This window comes from Lutjanus erythropterus, chromosome 4 (assembly GCF_056507025.1).
Source record: "Lutjanus erythropterus isolate fLutEry1 chromosome 4, fLutEry1.hap2, whole genome shotgun sequence".
NCBI classification, from domain to species: Eukaryota; Metazoa; Chordata; class Actinopteri; order Lutjaniformes; family Lutjanidae; genus Lutjanus; species Lutjanus erythropterus.
The window spans coordinates 20736981-20750580 of NC_139320.1; the positions used below are offsets into that span (position 1 = coordinate 20736981).

Consider the following 13600-nt stretch of genomic DNA (forward strand, 5'->3'; position numbering starts at 1 on the left):
TCCTAACAGTCTCAATAATAATCCACTAGTGTGGGGCCAGCATTAGTGACAAAAAGTTGAATCCAGGTTACTCATTCAGGGGAAATAATGCAACACAGATAACAGTTATTAAAGTCTAATTGCGCCTGGAAAAACAGACAATGTTGCCACTTGAGGCTGACAAAGATGAACTGTTCTTGACGTTTACTCATTGAATAACTTTGGATTTTCCACTCAACTTCATTCCAATGAGTTTTGGCTTTGAGAGACAATAAAACAAATATGGATTAGACAATCCAATTCATGCCTTTTAAGCCAAGGTCATTAAAATAACTGTAACATTGTTTACTGATTACAAAGCAAAGCTGATCTGAATCATCTATTCCCTAAAAATCTACAAGCAAAGAAAAGACTGAAGCAGAAAGATGATGAAAGACAGACTGTGAGTCAGAAGTTGAGGAACAATGTTTGAAAAAGAACTAATCAGTGAAGAAAATGTCCAAATCTGCTGGATAACTCATTTAGAAATGAATCACTAAGAGAGTTAAATGAGTAATAGTGCATACAGGTAGATTTACTTCCTGAGTCTATGAAGAGAAAACCTCAAACTACAGTCTGTGTGTGCCGGGTTCACTACATAACAACACACAGCTGACAGGCCAGAATGCACAGAACGACTGATTTGTATATGGTTTAAATGAGCTTTTAGGAAAATGTTTAGAGTGTCAAATGTGCAGCCGGGCAACAGGCTGATGTGGACAAACACAAGTCCATGTTTGACTCATCAGGATCAGAGAAGTGGATTCAATAAAGACATGAAGAAACAATGGCTGGATTATGTGATTCTGAATATAATCCGTCTATCCTCATGTAACCCCCTTTACCCTTTCAATACACTCCCTCTGTCTCTTTATGTACCTCACCCTCTTCTCCCCCTTTCACTGCATGTAGACCATCATTATAATTTGATAAAGATGCAAGACTGTAACTTCACGACTGACGACGACTGCTGGCAGACAACGGAGAGCTGTTACATATCTGCAAAATATGATATGATTATTTGCATTGTCGATTATTTTCTTGATTAATCAATTAGCTGTTTGTTTTATAAAATGTCAGAAAATGGTAAAAATGTTGATCAGTGTTTCCCAAAGCCCAACATGACATCAACTGTCTTGTTTTGTCCACAAACTAAAGATACTTGATGATTAACTTCATAACTGATTAAAAATAATCAATTAATTGTTGCAGCTCTGAGAGAAAGTAGACATAAATCCAAAAACAAGGCATAGTGAGGAAAGGAGAGGAGACGAGAAGAGACAAAGAGGACGTCTGAGGGGCTTTTTGGAAGTTTCCTGAATAAACTTACCCAGAGACAGAGAGACAGGAGGAAGAACAGTGGGAGGTGAAGGCAGGAAGTGGAGTAGCGAGGGGAGTGTAAGTCAGGAGAAAGGCGAGTGGATGAAAAGTGGGAGTGTTGGAAAAGGGGAGTGGAGGAGAGATGGATGAAGGCAATAAACAAAGCAAAGGATTTATTTCTGTCTCTCTTGACATTTATCTTCTGTCTGGGTAGAAATGTATGAGAAAAACAGGGGTCCTGACATTATAAGCCATTTCAAACAGGCACAGACGGAGGCAACAACTCTCTCATGTAAACCAGATCCTGTAAGGCCTTTCGCTCCCTCAGCTCCTGCTTTCTTCTTCACATCCTGCCTCCGTTTTGTCTTTTCCTTCTCCAAGTCTTTATCTAATCTCAGACTCAGCTCCGTCTTTAGCTTTATTTACAGTATTTATCTCTTGGTACTCAGCCTTTCTCCTTCATCCCCTTCCTGCACGAAACTTTATCTCCACCAAAGTTGTTTCAACAAACGCTTTCAGTCTGGGTACAAGAGAGACAAAAGGTGAAACAATACCTGTCAAGTATCTACACTTCCACTTTGCTCATCCTCCCATCATTTCTCAAGCCTCTTTCTCTTCCTCTTTTCTCGTCACAGCTTCTGTGAGAAATATATAATACCTCTCAAAAATCCCTCTATCAATGGCCACCTCTTCCTCCTCATTCCCACCACCCTCCCTTCATTCTGCATTTTCACATCTTCGTCAGTCTTTAGTCTTCACGATTTTTGTCTACCTTTATTTTATTTTTAGTCTTAAGTCTCGCTCTTTGGCATATTCCTGGTTAGTCCACAAGGGTTTAGGTAGCCTGAGGGCTTTCTCGCAAACATATTGAGCCCTTTATAAACTTCCTGTAAGAGTTTGCTTGAGGGAATTACACATTCTTCATAGCACTGTGATATTAAACACGTGAGATACCAGGGGAAGCCAAAATGTAAAAAAAAAAAAAAAGAAAGAAAGAAAAAGAGGTTTGTTACCATAATAATTCAGATGACCACAGGCTTAAATATCTAAATATCTATTTTAAATCATTGCCTGATATGATCTAAATTCTCTACTTAAAGTCAGTTCAGAGATTTTATTCTAAACACATTATACCTGTTAGAAAATAATAGCTGAAAAGGCAGTGAACTATGTAGAGATGAACTGTGGAGTTACACCTTGTCTAGACCGCAAACGTCATGCCAACATCACGCTCACATGACAACCTTGTTGACGCCACGATAAAGCATCTGTCTATATCGGCTCCATATTGTCTGTGTCTTTCAAAGTGTCGGCAGCCAAATTTGCTGTGCAGTTTAACTTTGGAATGTATGAATACTCCTGATCCATTTTTCCATCAACATGATGCATGAATGTGGCATAAGCACAGCAGTGTGTGTGTGTCTGTGTGTGTGTGTGTGTGTGTGTGTGTGTGTGTGTGTGTGGGTGTGTGTGTGTGTGTGGATGAGTAAAAGTGATGGTAAAAACAGATGATCAGAGCAGACGTGTTGGCAATCAGAGCAGAGGGAATTAAGTTTAGCAGTGAAGTTGTCTAGTGGCAGTAAATGTACTGTTTGCCCAAGAATAAACACTGAACAAGAAGAAGTTGCCGCGTCTTGTTTCTCAGCTGCCGAGTAAAGTAAAGGGATAGTCTGTGGGATTTCATCTGATCCCTCCATCCATCCAACTCTCACTGTCCTCTCTTCTCATTACATCCCCAGTCCCCTCTTTCTTCCTCCATTTTTCTCTCATGCTTTATGATTATGTTCATCCTAATCCCACCCATTTTTAATCCATAATGTACTTTTCCTTTATTGTTCTTTCACCACCACTTCACTTTCCTCCCTTGTACTGATTTCTCTCTGTTAAACGCAATGATGGTGCAGCTCTCCAGTTTCATGTGGCTGATTTATGTTCAATCTCAGTTTTATCTCTTAAAGTCTGACAGACCCTTCAACTCTTTTTTTTTTTACTTTTTCCGTGCTTTAAACTCATTACCTTTTTATTGTATCTTTGTAAACCTTTTGCTCCTGAGAATCTCTCATCCATCCTTTACCTCCTCCCTGCTGCCTGTTCTTGAAGCTCTTGCATCCCACCATCCTTCTCATCTTCACTCACACCAACTTTCTATTATCTCTGTGTCATAAAGCTACTAAACTGAGTTATCGCTGGTCGTACACGAGTCCCTTTAGATCTCTGAAGTCTCATTAAGTCCTATAGGCTCCCTTTAAATCTCCCTGTCAGAACAAAGACAATCGCAAACTTTTTCTGCCTCATATATGTCATCAGCTTTCCTCCCTTTTGCATCTCTTCTCTCCTCGTCTTCTAGTACATGTGTTTCTGATTGGCTGACAGTGACAGGAGTGAAGCTAATACTAATAGAGAGGCAGAGGCAGAAAATAGGAAATGCAGAGCATATGGATGAAGGGAAAGGTCGTGACCTTCTCCCCCTCTCTTGTCTTGTCTGTGGTTTATGTTGGTGCTCTCCGGAAAATGAGACTGAACCTATTTTAAAGCAAAAAGAGACGATAATAGTCCGTCCTTGAGTCTACCCTGCTTACTTAGCAGTCACTGCCAAAGCTGAACCTATAGGTTATCCACCAGATGTCACTGATACACATTAAATACAGTTCTTAAAAACAGTATCAATAATTTATTCCACATAGAGTGATGGAAATGTGCTGTCAGACACCTCATCCATGCACACCAGGGAGCAGCAGGGCAGGTGATGCTGGACAGGAGCTGCAGCTTCGGCCATAACACTGCAGATCCACTGATGTTAAAACTGAACTATAGGAGGACGCTCACTTTCAATTTCTCAAACTGTATGAAAATCAGATATTTTCTTATCTCAGATGACGAAGAAGTGCATTAAACGGCAAGTCTAACTGGTTAAATATACTCATGTAAGCTCATATTTAAATTTAGTGTGGCTTATTCATCTGATTTGACTGAATAAAATCTTAGTTAGGGGCAGCCCTAATGTTTTCTTTTAAGATTACTCCCTTCACCAAGCCCTGCTGTTCTTACTTGTTGTGCAAAGTCACAGACTAATGTTACTCAAATGTTATTACTGTACCATGCACATAATTACAATAGCTTTCATTTCTTATTATCTTTCTTATCTCTTATTTTTCAAAGTGCTGTTGATAGTTTCTCTGAAGAAATGGAAAGCCATCCGGTGTAGTACAGGTGTTGTCTTTGTGACAGCAACACAAACAATAATACCACTTGTCTGTTTCAACTTTAAATAGGAACTGCAATTGCATCAAATACTAAATACTAAATATGATGTGAAGAAACTGTTTTTTTAGTCAAAATTAACTTGTATGTGTCTGCTTGGATTTGAATGTTCAGTAAAGCCTAATTTTCTCATCTATCTCTAATCATGATGTGATGGACCGGACATCAATTTTGTATGTTTATATTTTAAATTTCAGGGTAAAGACGAAGTCAGATTAGTGCATCTGTAGTTCTTACATTTCTGTTTGTGTATATATTGAAGTAGAAAGACACAACATGTTAATTTGTGACCTTTAGAGGCGCTGGCACTATAGGTGGGTTTTTGTGTAACCTTAACTATGCCACGCTAACTACTTGCCCTTGTTTCCAGTCTTTATGCTCAGCTAAGCAAACTGACTGTGGCTTCAATTCAACCCAATGATGTACCTCTCAGGCAAGCGAACAAGTAGATTTTACAAGACTGAACTATTCCTTTAAGGTATGTACTGTCCAGCTGGGGCCAGTCGAGAACAGCAGTCACATATTTTACTGATGACTGAGCAGGTAAATCAGAGATTTTACTGGAGACTGATTCAGTGAAAACAGTAAAAGCAGGAGTTTACAACTATGTTTGAACTGGTGAGAGTCACACAGCATGAGTCTTCCTGCCAAGTGTACAGTTTGTGTGTGTGTTTATGAATGACTGGGTGTGTTCAGGCTCCATATGGCGAAGCTGGTCCTTCTCATAGCAGCCACAACACACGTTTAGAGAAAGACAAACGACAGCTGTATTTTCTTTGTGTGTCTAATTGTTTCCTATAGTGACCACTTAGCCTGTCACATTATGAAGGAGCAGCGCGGCGAACACCACCCACATCAACGCACTTACAAAAACACACTCTGACACAGGCACACATACACACAGACGAACACACACAGACATGATAACGATGAGTAGTTGGGGTGAGCAGAGGCCATGTAAACAAAAATGTCCATTTAGTGAATTCCATATTTAAACAAAGTGGACACACACACACACACACACACACACACACACACACACACACACACACACACACACACACACACACACACACACACACACACAGTGGTCCAGTACCTTCCTGTGTGGAGTGATGTGCTGTGTCATAGCCATGGGGAAGCTGTGAGCTCCTTTTAACTGCGTCTTCTCCCAAAGCGAAGCCAGTCTCTGCACACACTCGTCCCTGGAGCACAGAGGGACGCTGGACTTACTCTGGTCAAAAGAGAGAGAGAATACAAAACCGCAAACAGTTTCACAAAACACATAATATGGTTCAGATAGACAGAGGAGAAGAATGGGCATAAAGAAGAACAGAAGCATTGGGAAAACAAAGCTGTTCGTTTGGGAGGCAACCATGGTTTGTGCTCCAGGATATTCTTTAATTGTTCAGCTCTTCATAGATTCACGAATGTGACAAGGAATGATGTAGAATCAATATTCAATTTGAAACATAGTTTTGGTTTCACTGCTAAATGCAAGAAGTCAAGGTTTTCTGCTATGTAAAACTATTTAAGTGATGAAAAAATTAAATTACCATGTATATATTGTACAGCAATTAAGTCCAACAAAAGCAGATTAAGGCAGTTGTGGTAATCTGCCATCCTGTGGACATATGTTGCTGTCCTCGCAGCAATAAAAAAATTATTCTGTCTAAAGACCAGATAGATGCTTTACATTGTGGGACATTTTAATGCTCTGACATGGTGACTTTGACTGCACAGGATGTGTATAAATGTTTTAAGATACAATGAGATGTTATGTACACGGCGGCAGTGTGTTTTCAGTGCACCTGTAGATGTAGCAGCATGATGTGTATCCAAAGATGAGGCTGTCGGCTCGTCAGGTTGAAACAGGACTTGGCATACAGGCAGTAGTGGCCCTTCAGAGGACAGGAGAACGACAGCTTGGCCACACACCCTCGAGTTGAATCTGTCACAGACACACAACATAAAAATGACAAAATCATTAATATTTAACAGATGCTGAAAAGTTTCCCATCTTAAATAGAAATTGCCAAGTGAAACCAGAGTCAGGTCCTTTTCTCTGTGAGTTTCTTTCTGCCTCTTGCACACATGGACTCGTCTAACCTTGGAAGCATATTACAGAGTGATTCACAGCATGCAAGGACACTGCGACTCGTAATCATCAAAAAACGTCCTCTGATCCTTCCACGACCTTCCACTTCTCAGCCAAGGAGAAGAAACCAGAGAACAGCCAACATTGTCTGCGCCTCATGTGCAAATCATCTGGCTGATCAGAACAGTGATCAAAATGAAATAATGAGTGCATCATTTTAGTATTTCATTTTTAATTTATGCCATACAGTCAAAGTAAAATAATGACACTCTTTTAGCTGTATAAGCTGATAAACATGTAAAATTAATTTGATGCAGCACAGCTGGGTCTGATTTGGCTAGGAAAGGAGGTTTATGATTTCTTCTGTCTTTTAAAGCTATAATTATATGACAAAGTTAGATGAGAGGACTGATACGAAAGCAAAGAAGTTGGATAGTGTGCACATCCAAACCCTAACTGGGTATAGATGCAGGACAAAAAACAGAATACAAATAAAAAGGTTGTTCGCACAGCTCCTAAAACTGTGATGCAATATGTTTAAAAAAATGACAGCACCATGTACAATGGAATCTCCATTGTGCAAGACAGCTTCCAACGCAACTTTTTAAAATGTATTTATTTATTTTTTTAAGTTATCTTTATGCTTTTATTGGACAGGACAGCTGAAGAGCAGACAGGAAAAGGGGGTGGAGAGAGTGATGACACTCAGCAAAGAGCCGCAGTTGGAAGTCGAACCAGTGGTTGCTGCAGAGGACTAATAGCCTCCATACATGGAGTGAATGCTTTACCACCTGAGCTACAGGGCTGCCCCCAACTTTTATTTTTTACAGTGTACAGTCTTTGGTCAGCACTGACAAATCTTTAGAATACAACTCACATGCCTTAAAAATGCACGAAACAAATGTTATCTAAATGTAAAAAGGAGAAACTATGAAAGAAACGTTTTTGAACTACAATGTGTGTCTGTCCTGCTTCACTCATTAGCACATTTATGTTTTTATAAGAGTTTGTTGTATGCAAATGTCCTTAATGCTGTGTATTTTTTGTGTCAGCGTGCGTGTGATTGTTTGATTAAGTTTACATGTGCATGTAATCCTCCTCCCCTGAGACAGAGGGTCGGCAGCAGATGTGCAGGTCAGCCAGCAGCATGATGACATCACCCAGCTGTGACCACCTGTGACATCATATCCTCAGTGCCTTGGGGTTGATTCTCATTAAGAGGCTTAATATTAAGACAGCGATTGTAAAGCACCAATTATGTGATGAAGAACGGAGTGTGTCTGTGTGTGTGTATTTAACAATTGTATATTGACATTTCTTTTTCAGATTTAATTAATTAACCAGAGGTCAAAGGAGGAGTTTGTTATTTTATGTCTTGTTTCCTGTTTTACATGCGTATGTGTGTGTGTGTGAGAATGACTCATGGCTGTCTCTTAGTTAAAATTAAGGCCAAAGGCGGAGGAATAACATCCTCTACCGTCAATCAAAACATCATCACCTCTCATGTTGTGTTTCAGTCTGATGTAGTTTCAGCGTCTGTGAGTGTGTGTTTATGTTAGTGAGCTTTGTCTGTTCTTAATAAGTTCAAAGAAGGAAGCCGTGTCCCCGTGGCTGGGGTTTCCTGCTGCAGATGGCTCAGACAAAGGAATACAGACAGCACTGGTCAGTCAAATTACATATTTATGTGAGTAAGTGTGAAGTGATGTGATGTGTTGAATTTGTGCATGTGGATGTCTGCACATACACGTGCAACAGGTGTGTACGGTCCCAGAGTTCTTGTCTGTCTAAAATATATGTGTAAAACATATTTTCAAATGCTTTGCAGCATAAATTACCTTTTTGTTGGCTGATTTCATCTGTATTTCTGGATTTAGATCACATTAAGCATAAGGTTCATTATTTCAGGACGGGTGGGATCAAGTTAAAAAAATCTATGTGGAAAAGGTGATGACAAGCACTGCTAGGAGACGGCAAGGAAGTCTTAATTCAAGTGAAGCAAATCAAATTGAAACACGGAAAATAAGCAGAAATCATAAGACATGAATGAAAACAAAATATCAAATCCCTGAATATGAGAATGAGAGGGGAAAAGTGGACGAGGATTACAAAGTTTTAGAAAATGGATTAGATTAGTTTGGAGACGTAAGAGGTTTCCCATTTCATTGTTTTGTTTTGTTTTGTTTTTCACATGAACCGCTTGACCTCCTGTTTCTAGTCAGCACACACTGCTACGACTCCGGTATGAAAGCATGCATGCACACACATGCAGACACACACACATGCACAACACTGCACCAGTATACATGTACTTCATGTATAATACATGTGCACAACATTCATCTGTTTTTACGTCAACCTAACTGTGTTGTATAGATGTAACTGAATGTACTGACCCCGCCCACCTCAAACCAATTTTCTGCCTCTGTACCTTCATTAAATATTCCATTAACAAATTAGCTCCGTGATATTTGTCCCTATAGAGTTTGGCTCAGACGCATTCATTCACTTGAGATTATGAGTTCACTTAGGGTTGGGCAATAAGACGGTGTATACCGCGCAGCTAGAAATGTGTCATGTGTCTACCAATAAAGATTTGGCAATACGGTTTCCATTGTGGGAGCTTTTCTCACATGATCTTACCAATTATTGTGCGTTCTAGAGAGGCCAGCTGCCTCGCAAGGTAATATGATTTGGGAAGCAGGACTGCTTACCAAGTTTTCATGTAATCTCATTCACGTTCCACTGTATAAACCCTCCACCTGCCTCTGTGTGTGTACCCTTTTATTGTCCACTACACTGTGATCAAAAACAAACCCCACTTATTTATGTTTAACACAACATCCCAACTTTCTTTGGAATTTTGGTTTGTATTTCTAGTGCTGATCTCAAAGACAACATGCACTGACAAAGGTGTTTGTCTTGTCCACATTACCTTCTATCACACACTGCTCCGGTGTGGGGATCTGCTGCACCATGTCTTTACAGAACTCCCTGATTGTCTCCATATTGTCTCTTAAATGGACGAAGAGTCTGTCAGCTTCCCCCTGCTCCTCCTTCTCTCCATCCTTGTCCCTGCTTTGACCTCTCTCGGCCTCTTTGGCCCCTCTGTCCAGGACAGCAGTGTCTCCCATCAGTTTCCTCTCAGTGGGCAGTGCTTCCTGGTTTTCCGAGTGCGAATTCACTAACGTGTTGGAGAAGATGTTGTCTGGGCTCGGTTCCAACCCCTCACCGTCCTCCCCGGTGTCTGAGTTGATGGAGCGCGAGCGCACAGCGTGGAGAGCCAGGCTCTTTGACCTAAGGCAGACCATGAAATAAAAACAGTCAAAGTGCTGCAAAATTACAGAACAATTAAAATTCTGTCTGCTTCCTGTTTTTGATACCGTGCAGCAGATTGTCCAGGATTTGGTTTGATTCCAGGGTTCCGGTTGAATTTGTTTCCCTCCAATGTAACTTGTAAAATAATACTGAATCTAACACCCTAACAAAAAAACTAAAATTAGTCACGTCACCTGCTATTTTCAGTGTTTTAAAGGGTTATTTCCTTTATAATGTACAGTCAGAACCAACAAAATGAGTCAACACGCGGGTTCAAATTCATCAAGATTCACCAAATATCAAACATTTTATTCAAGAAAAATTTGTTTAGGAGGTTTTCACACCAGGGACACTGGTCTGGATCTGCGTATACTTGACCCTGAAGCACAGTTTGTTTAATTAGAACAACATTACTAATGTAATAAAAGCTGGACAGTACAGTGAAAAAGATTATGTTTTGGCTCTGCACTCCTGTGCAATGGTTTTGAATCAAAACTATGACTATGTGGTTGAGGTAATGTCTTTAAGCTTCAAGAGTGTTATGTAGATATACGGTTAAGAGTGCACATTTTCAGACAGTCTCTCCTGGAAGTCATTCATAGGGTTACAGTTGGTTGCTGTCGGTTTCAAAATTGTTCAAAATTGGTTGAATGACTGTGACCACAAGAAGTCATTGAGCATACAGTCATAAAAATATTAGGCTGATGGGTCCAGTAGTGTGTGAGATTTACCTGACAATGAGTTCCAGCCCGACTGGTGACTCACAACTGTGCACACACGACCCAATGCAATACTTTTCAAACTCGCAAAGCTACAACATGTGAGCTTATTCAACAGAACTGAGCTTCCAAGTTGTCCATGATCATTTTTAATAAACAGTATGACTGTATCTCCTCTTCAGTTTACTTCAATAAACAGACACAGAGTTTTTCTTCTTGGCTCAAAGGATCTCTTGTAAATTTGACTGGAAATCAATAAAATCCAGCCGGCCACACAGTGACAGAGATAACAGTCTATCCTTCATAAAAAAGAGATTCTTACTAAGAAGACACCAAGCAGAGACATGTAAGGTTAGAAACTAACAGACCTGCTGAATCTCATCTCTCGCCTCTCCTCCCTGACGGCTTGGCTCAGGCTGTAGCGTCGCTGGGGGGCAGGAGAGTCCTCCTCCGCCCCCTCCTCGTCCCCTTCCTCCCCCATTTTGTCCTCAAAGGCCTGGATCTTCACCTGTAGCCGGTGTTCTGACCCTCCACCTCCTCCCCCTCCTCCTCCTCCCGCTGGATGTGCACGGGGAGACGGCGGGCACGCCTCATCCACCCTGTCAAACACACACAGAGGGCAAAGGGTCAGATTGCAGGTGGTGGACACGTGAGATGAAGCTGAGCAGACACATTTGGATGGATTTCAGCCGCCTCTCTGTCCCCCTCCTTGTTCTGGCTTGCTTTCCTGTAATTCTTGCCTCCTCACGATGACTGGCTCTATTTCTGTGTGTCTCGCCCCATGTGTCCCCCTTTCTCCCCTGTTCTCTGACCACATCTCACCTTCTCCCCTCTCTCTCTATGTCTTTGTTTTTCTTTGTCTCTCACTATGGTGCCTGTCTCCTTTCTTTTGCTCTCTAACTCAAATTAATTATTCCCTCCCTACCTCCATCTCTCTCTTTTTTTTCTGTCCATATTTTTTTCCAAAAGTGTCCTTTATAAATTCATTAAAGGGAACCTATTATGCTCATTTTCAGCTCTATATTTTTATTCTGGAACTCCACCAGAGTAGTTTTGCATGATTCCCACACATCCTTACTTGTCTTGTTCTGGCCCTTTATGCAGCCCTTTATTCACCCTCAGACAACAAATGAGCCAAGAATTATTTGCTGCTGAATTATTTGATTGCTGTACACAAGTATACAACTTTACAACATTATTCACAGATTTCGGTGGAACTGGATCTCATTTTGTGAAAGAAACATTTTGTGGTTTTTCCTCTGGTGTCTTCTAGCTGCTCGGCCTCAACGTTGTGTGATTTATGAGGTTAGACAAAACTTTACTTGTTGTTAACAGTTAGCTACTTCAGCTGTTAACTGATAGTTAGCTCAGTTAGCCTACATGCAGCTACAGCAGACTGCCCGGACTGGAACCTCAAATAGCTAACCAGCAGCAGCGATTAGCTACATCAGCACACAAGTAAAGAAACCTGTCCACCAGAGACTCTATACATCGCAGAGAGTTGGACATCAGAGGGAAAACAAGAATGAAGGCAGTCTGAATGAGTGAAGGTGTAATGTGCTGTACCTGAAGTTGATGACCATAAACAGAAGTACACAACACACAACCATCAGCCAGTCACATCAAGTCATCCAATGCAGAGAAAAATGTTGCATTCATTCAATCTAAAACCTGAGCTTTTTGCTCACAGGAATTACTTCTACATAAGTTTATCTCACTATTTGAAACTTTGTCTATGTTTATCATGAAAATCCAACATTGTAACCTTATAGATACAATAGAAAATAAGGAAAACATAACAGAACCCGTTTAAACCATTTGTTTGCTGAAAGAGGACTTCCAACTACCCCGTTTTTTTGTTTTTTTTCTGTCTTCACCCCCTGCTCTTTCACTAATAAACCACCCTGCCTCTCTCATTCTCTCGTTCCCTGTATCTTTCTTCCAGAAGACCCCAAGCAAAGCCTCTGGAAGCCTCCAGACCTGCACACAATGTTCTTATTTCAGAGAAATCTGTGCGTGTCATTCCCACACTGCAGCCAGATGAATCCCAGTCAACTTATGCACATTAACAGGCGCAAGCACATGCTGTCCTCACGTTTCGTACTGAGTTTTGAAACACCTTTTATGACTGTATTGTAAATATAGCTGTTATATGAAATAAGTCACAGGCTGATGGACTTGGATATAAAGAATCACAAAGAAAAATAAAACATATATAAATAAGAGTATGTTGTTAAACCCACATTTTTTAGGTTTTAGTACCACAAATCACTTGAATGCATGGGCTCATAATCTCTTGGCTTTTAAAAAGTTTTAAAACTCCTTACTACATGTTTTACGCAAATGCCCTATGTTTGGAACAGGAATTAATACTTTATGCTGATGTTGATTTCATTGCTCCTTAATCCAGTTGTTTACAGCTGGAGCAGTCTATCATTTCCAATATCTTTTAAAGCCCCTACAAATTTTCAAATTGTGTATTTCTGTATTGCTAATAATAATGAAAGAGATAGTTCAGACTATTTGAAGTGGGGCTGTATGAAGGACTAATTCATAGCTGTATTACCTACATTAGAAGGCAGTCAGCATGCCGCCAGTTTAGAAAAGCATAAAACCAGCATGGAAGCTAAGCAATGTATTTCTGTGAACAAGGTCAGTAGCATATTAAATTTTAGCCACAATAAATAAACTTAAAAGTACAATAAACATACCTTACATCAACACAACAATGCAGCATCATGAAATACTAAGAAACTAAGTGTTACATGAGCCTGACAGCACATCGTCAGTCACCTCTGCACCACAACGACAGCAGAAACACAGCTGAGAGTGAACAGAAAGACAAGGACGCAGAAACAATATTTAAAAA

The 13600-nt window shown here is 40.4% G+C and overlaps 1 protein-coding gene across 1 annotated transcript in view; it reads right to left on the reverse strand.

Moving 5' to 3' along the window:
- Positions 1–13600, reverse strand: part of veph1 (ventricular zone expressed PH domain-containing 1) — an 84463-nt gene that overhangs the window by 24783 nt on the left and 46080 nt on the right. Inside the window, exons 7-10 of the mRNA XM_084716382.1 lie at positions 11100–11330; positions 9630–9991; positions 6411–6550; positions 5699–5833 (exon numbers count right to left, since the gene is read on the reverse strand). Of these exons, the coding sequence (XP_084572508.1) occupies positions 5699–5833; positions 6411–6550; positions 9630–9991; positions 11100–11330 (868 nt within the window). The remainder of the gene's footprint in view (positions 1–5698; positions 5834–6410; positions 6551–9629; positions 9992–11099; positions 11331–13600) is intronic.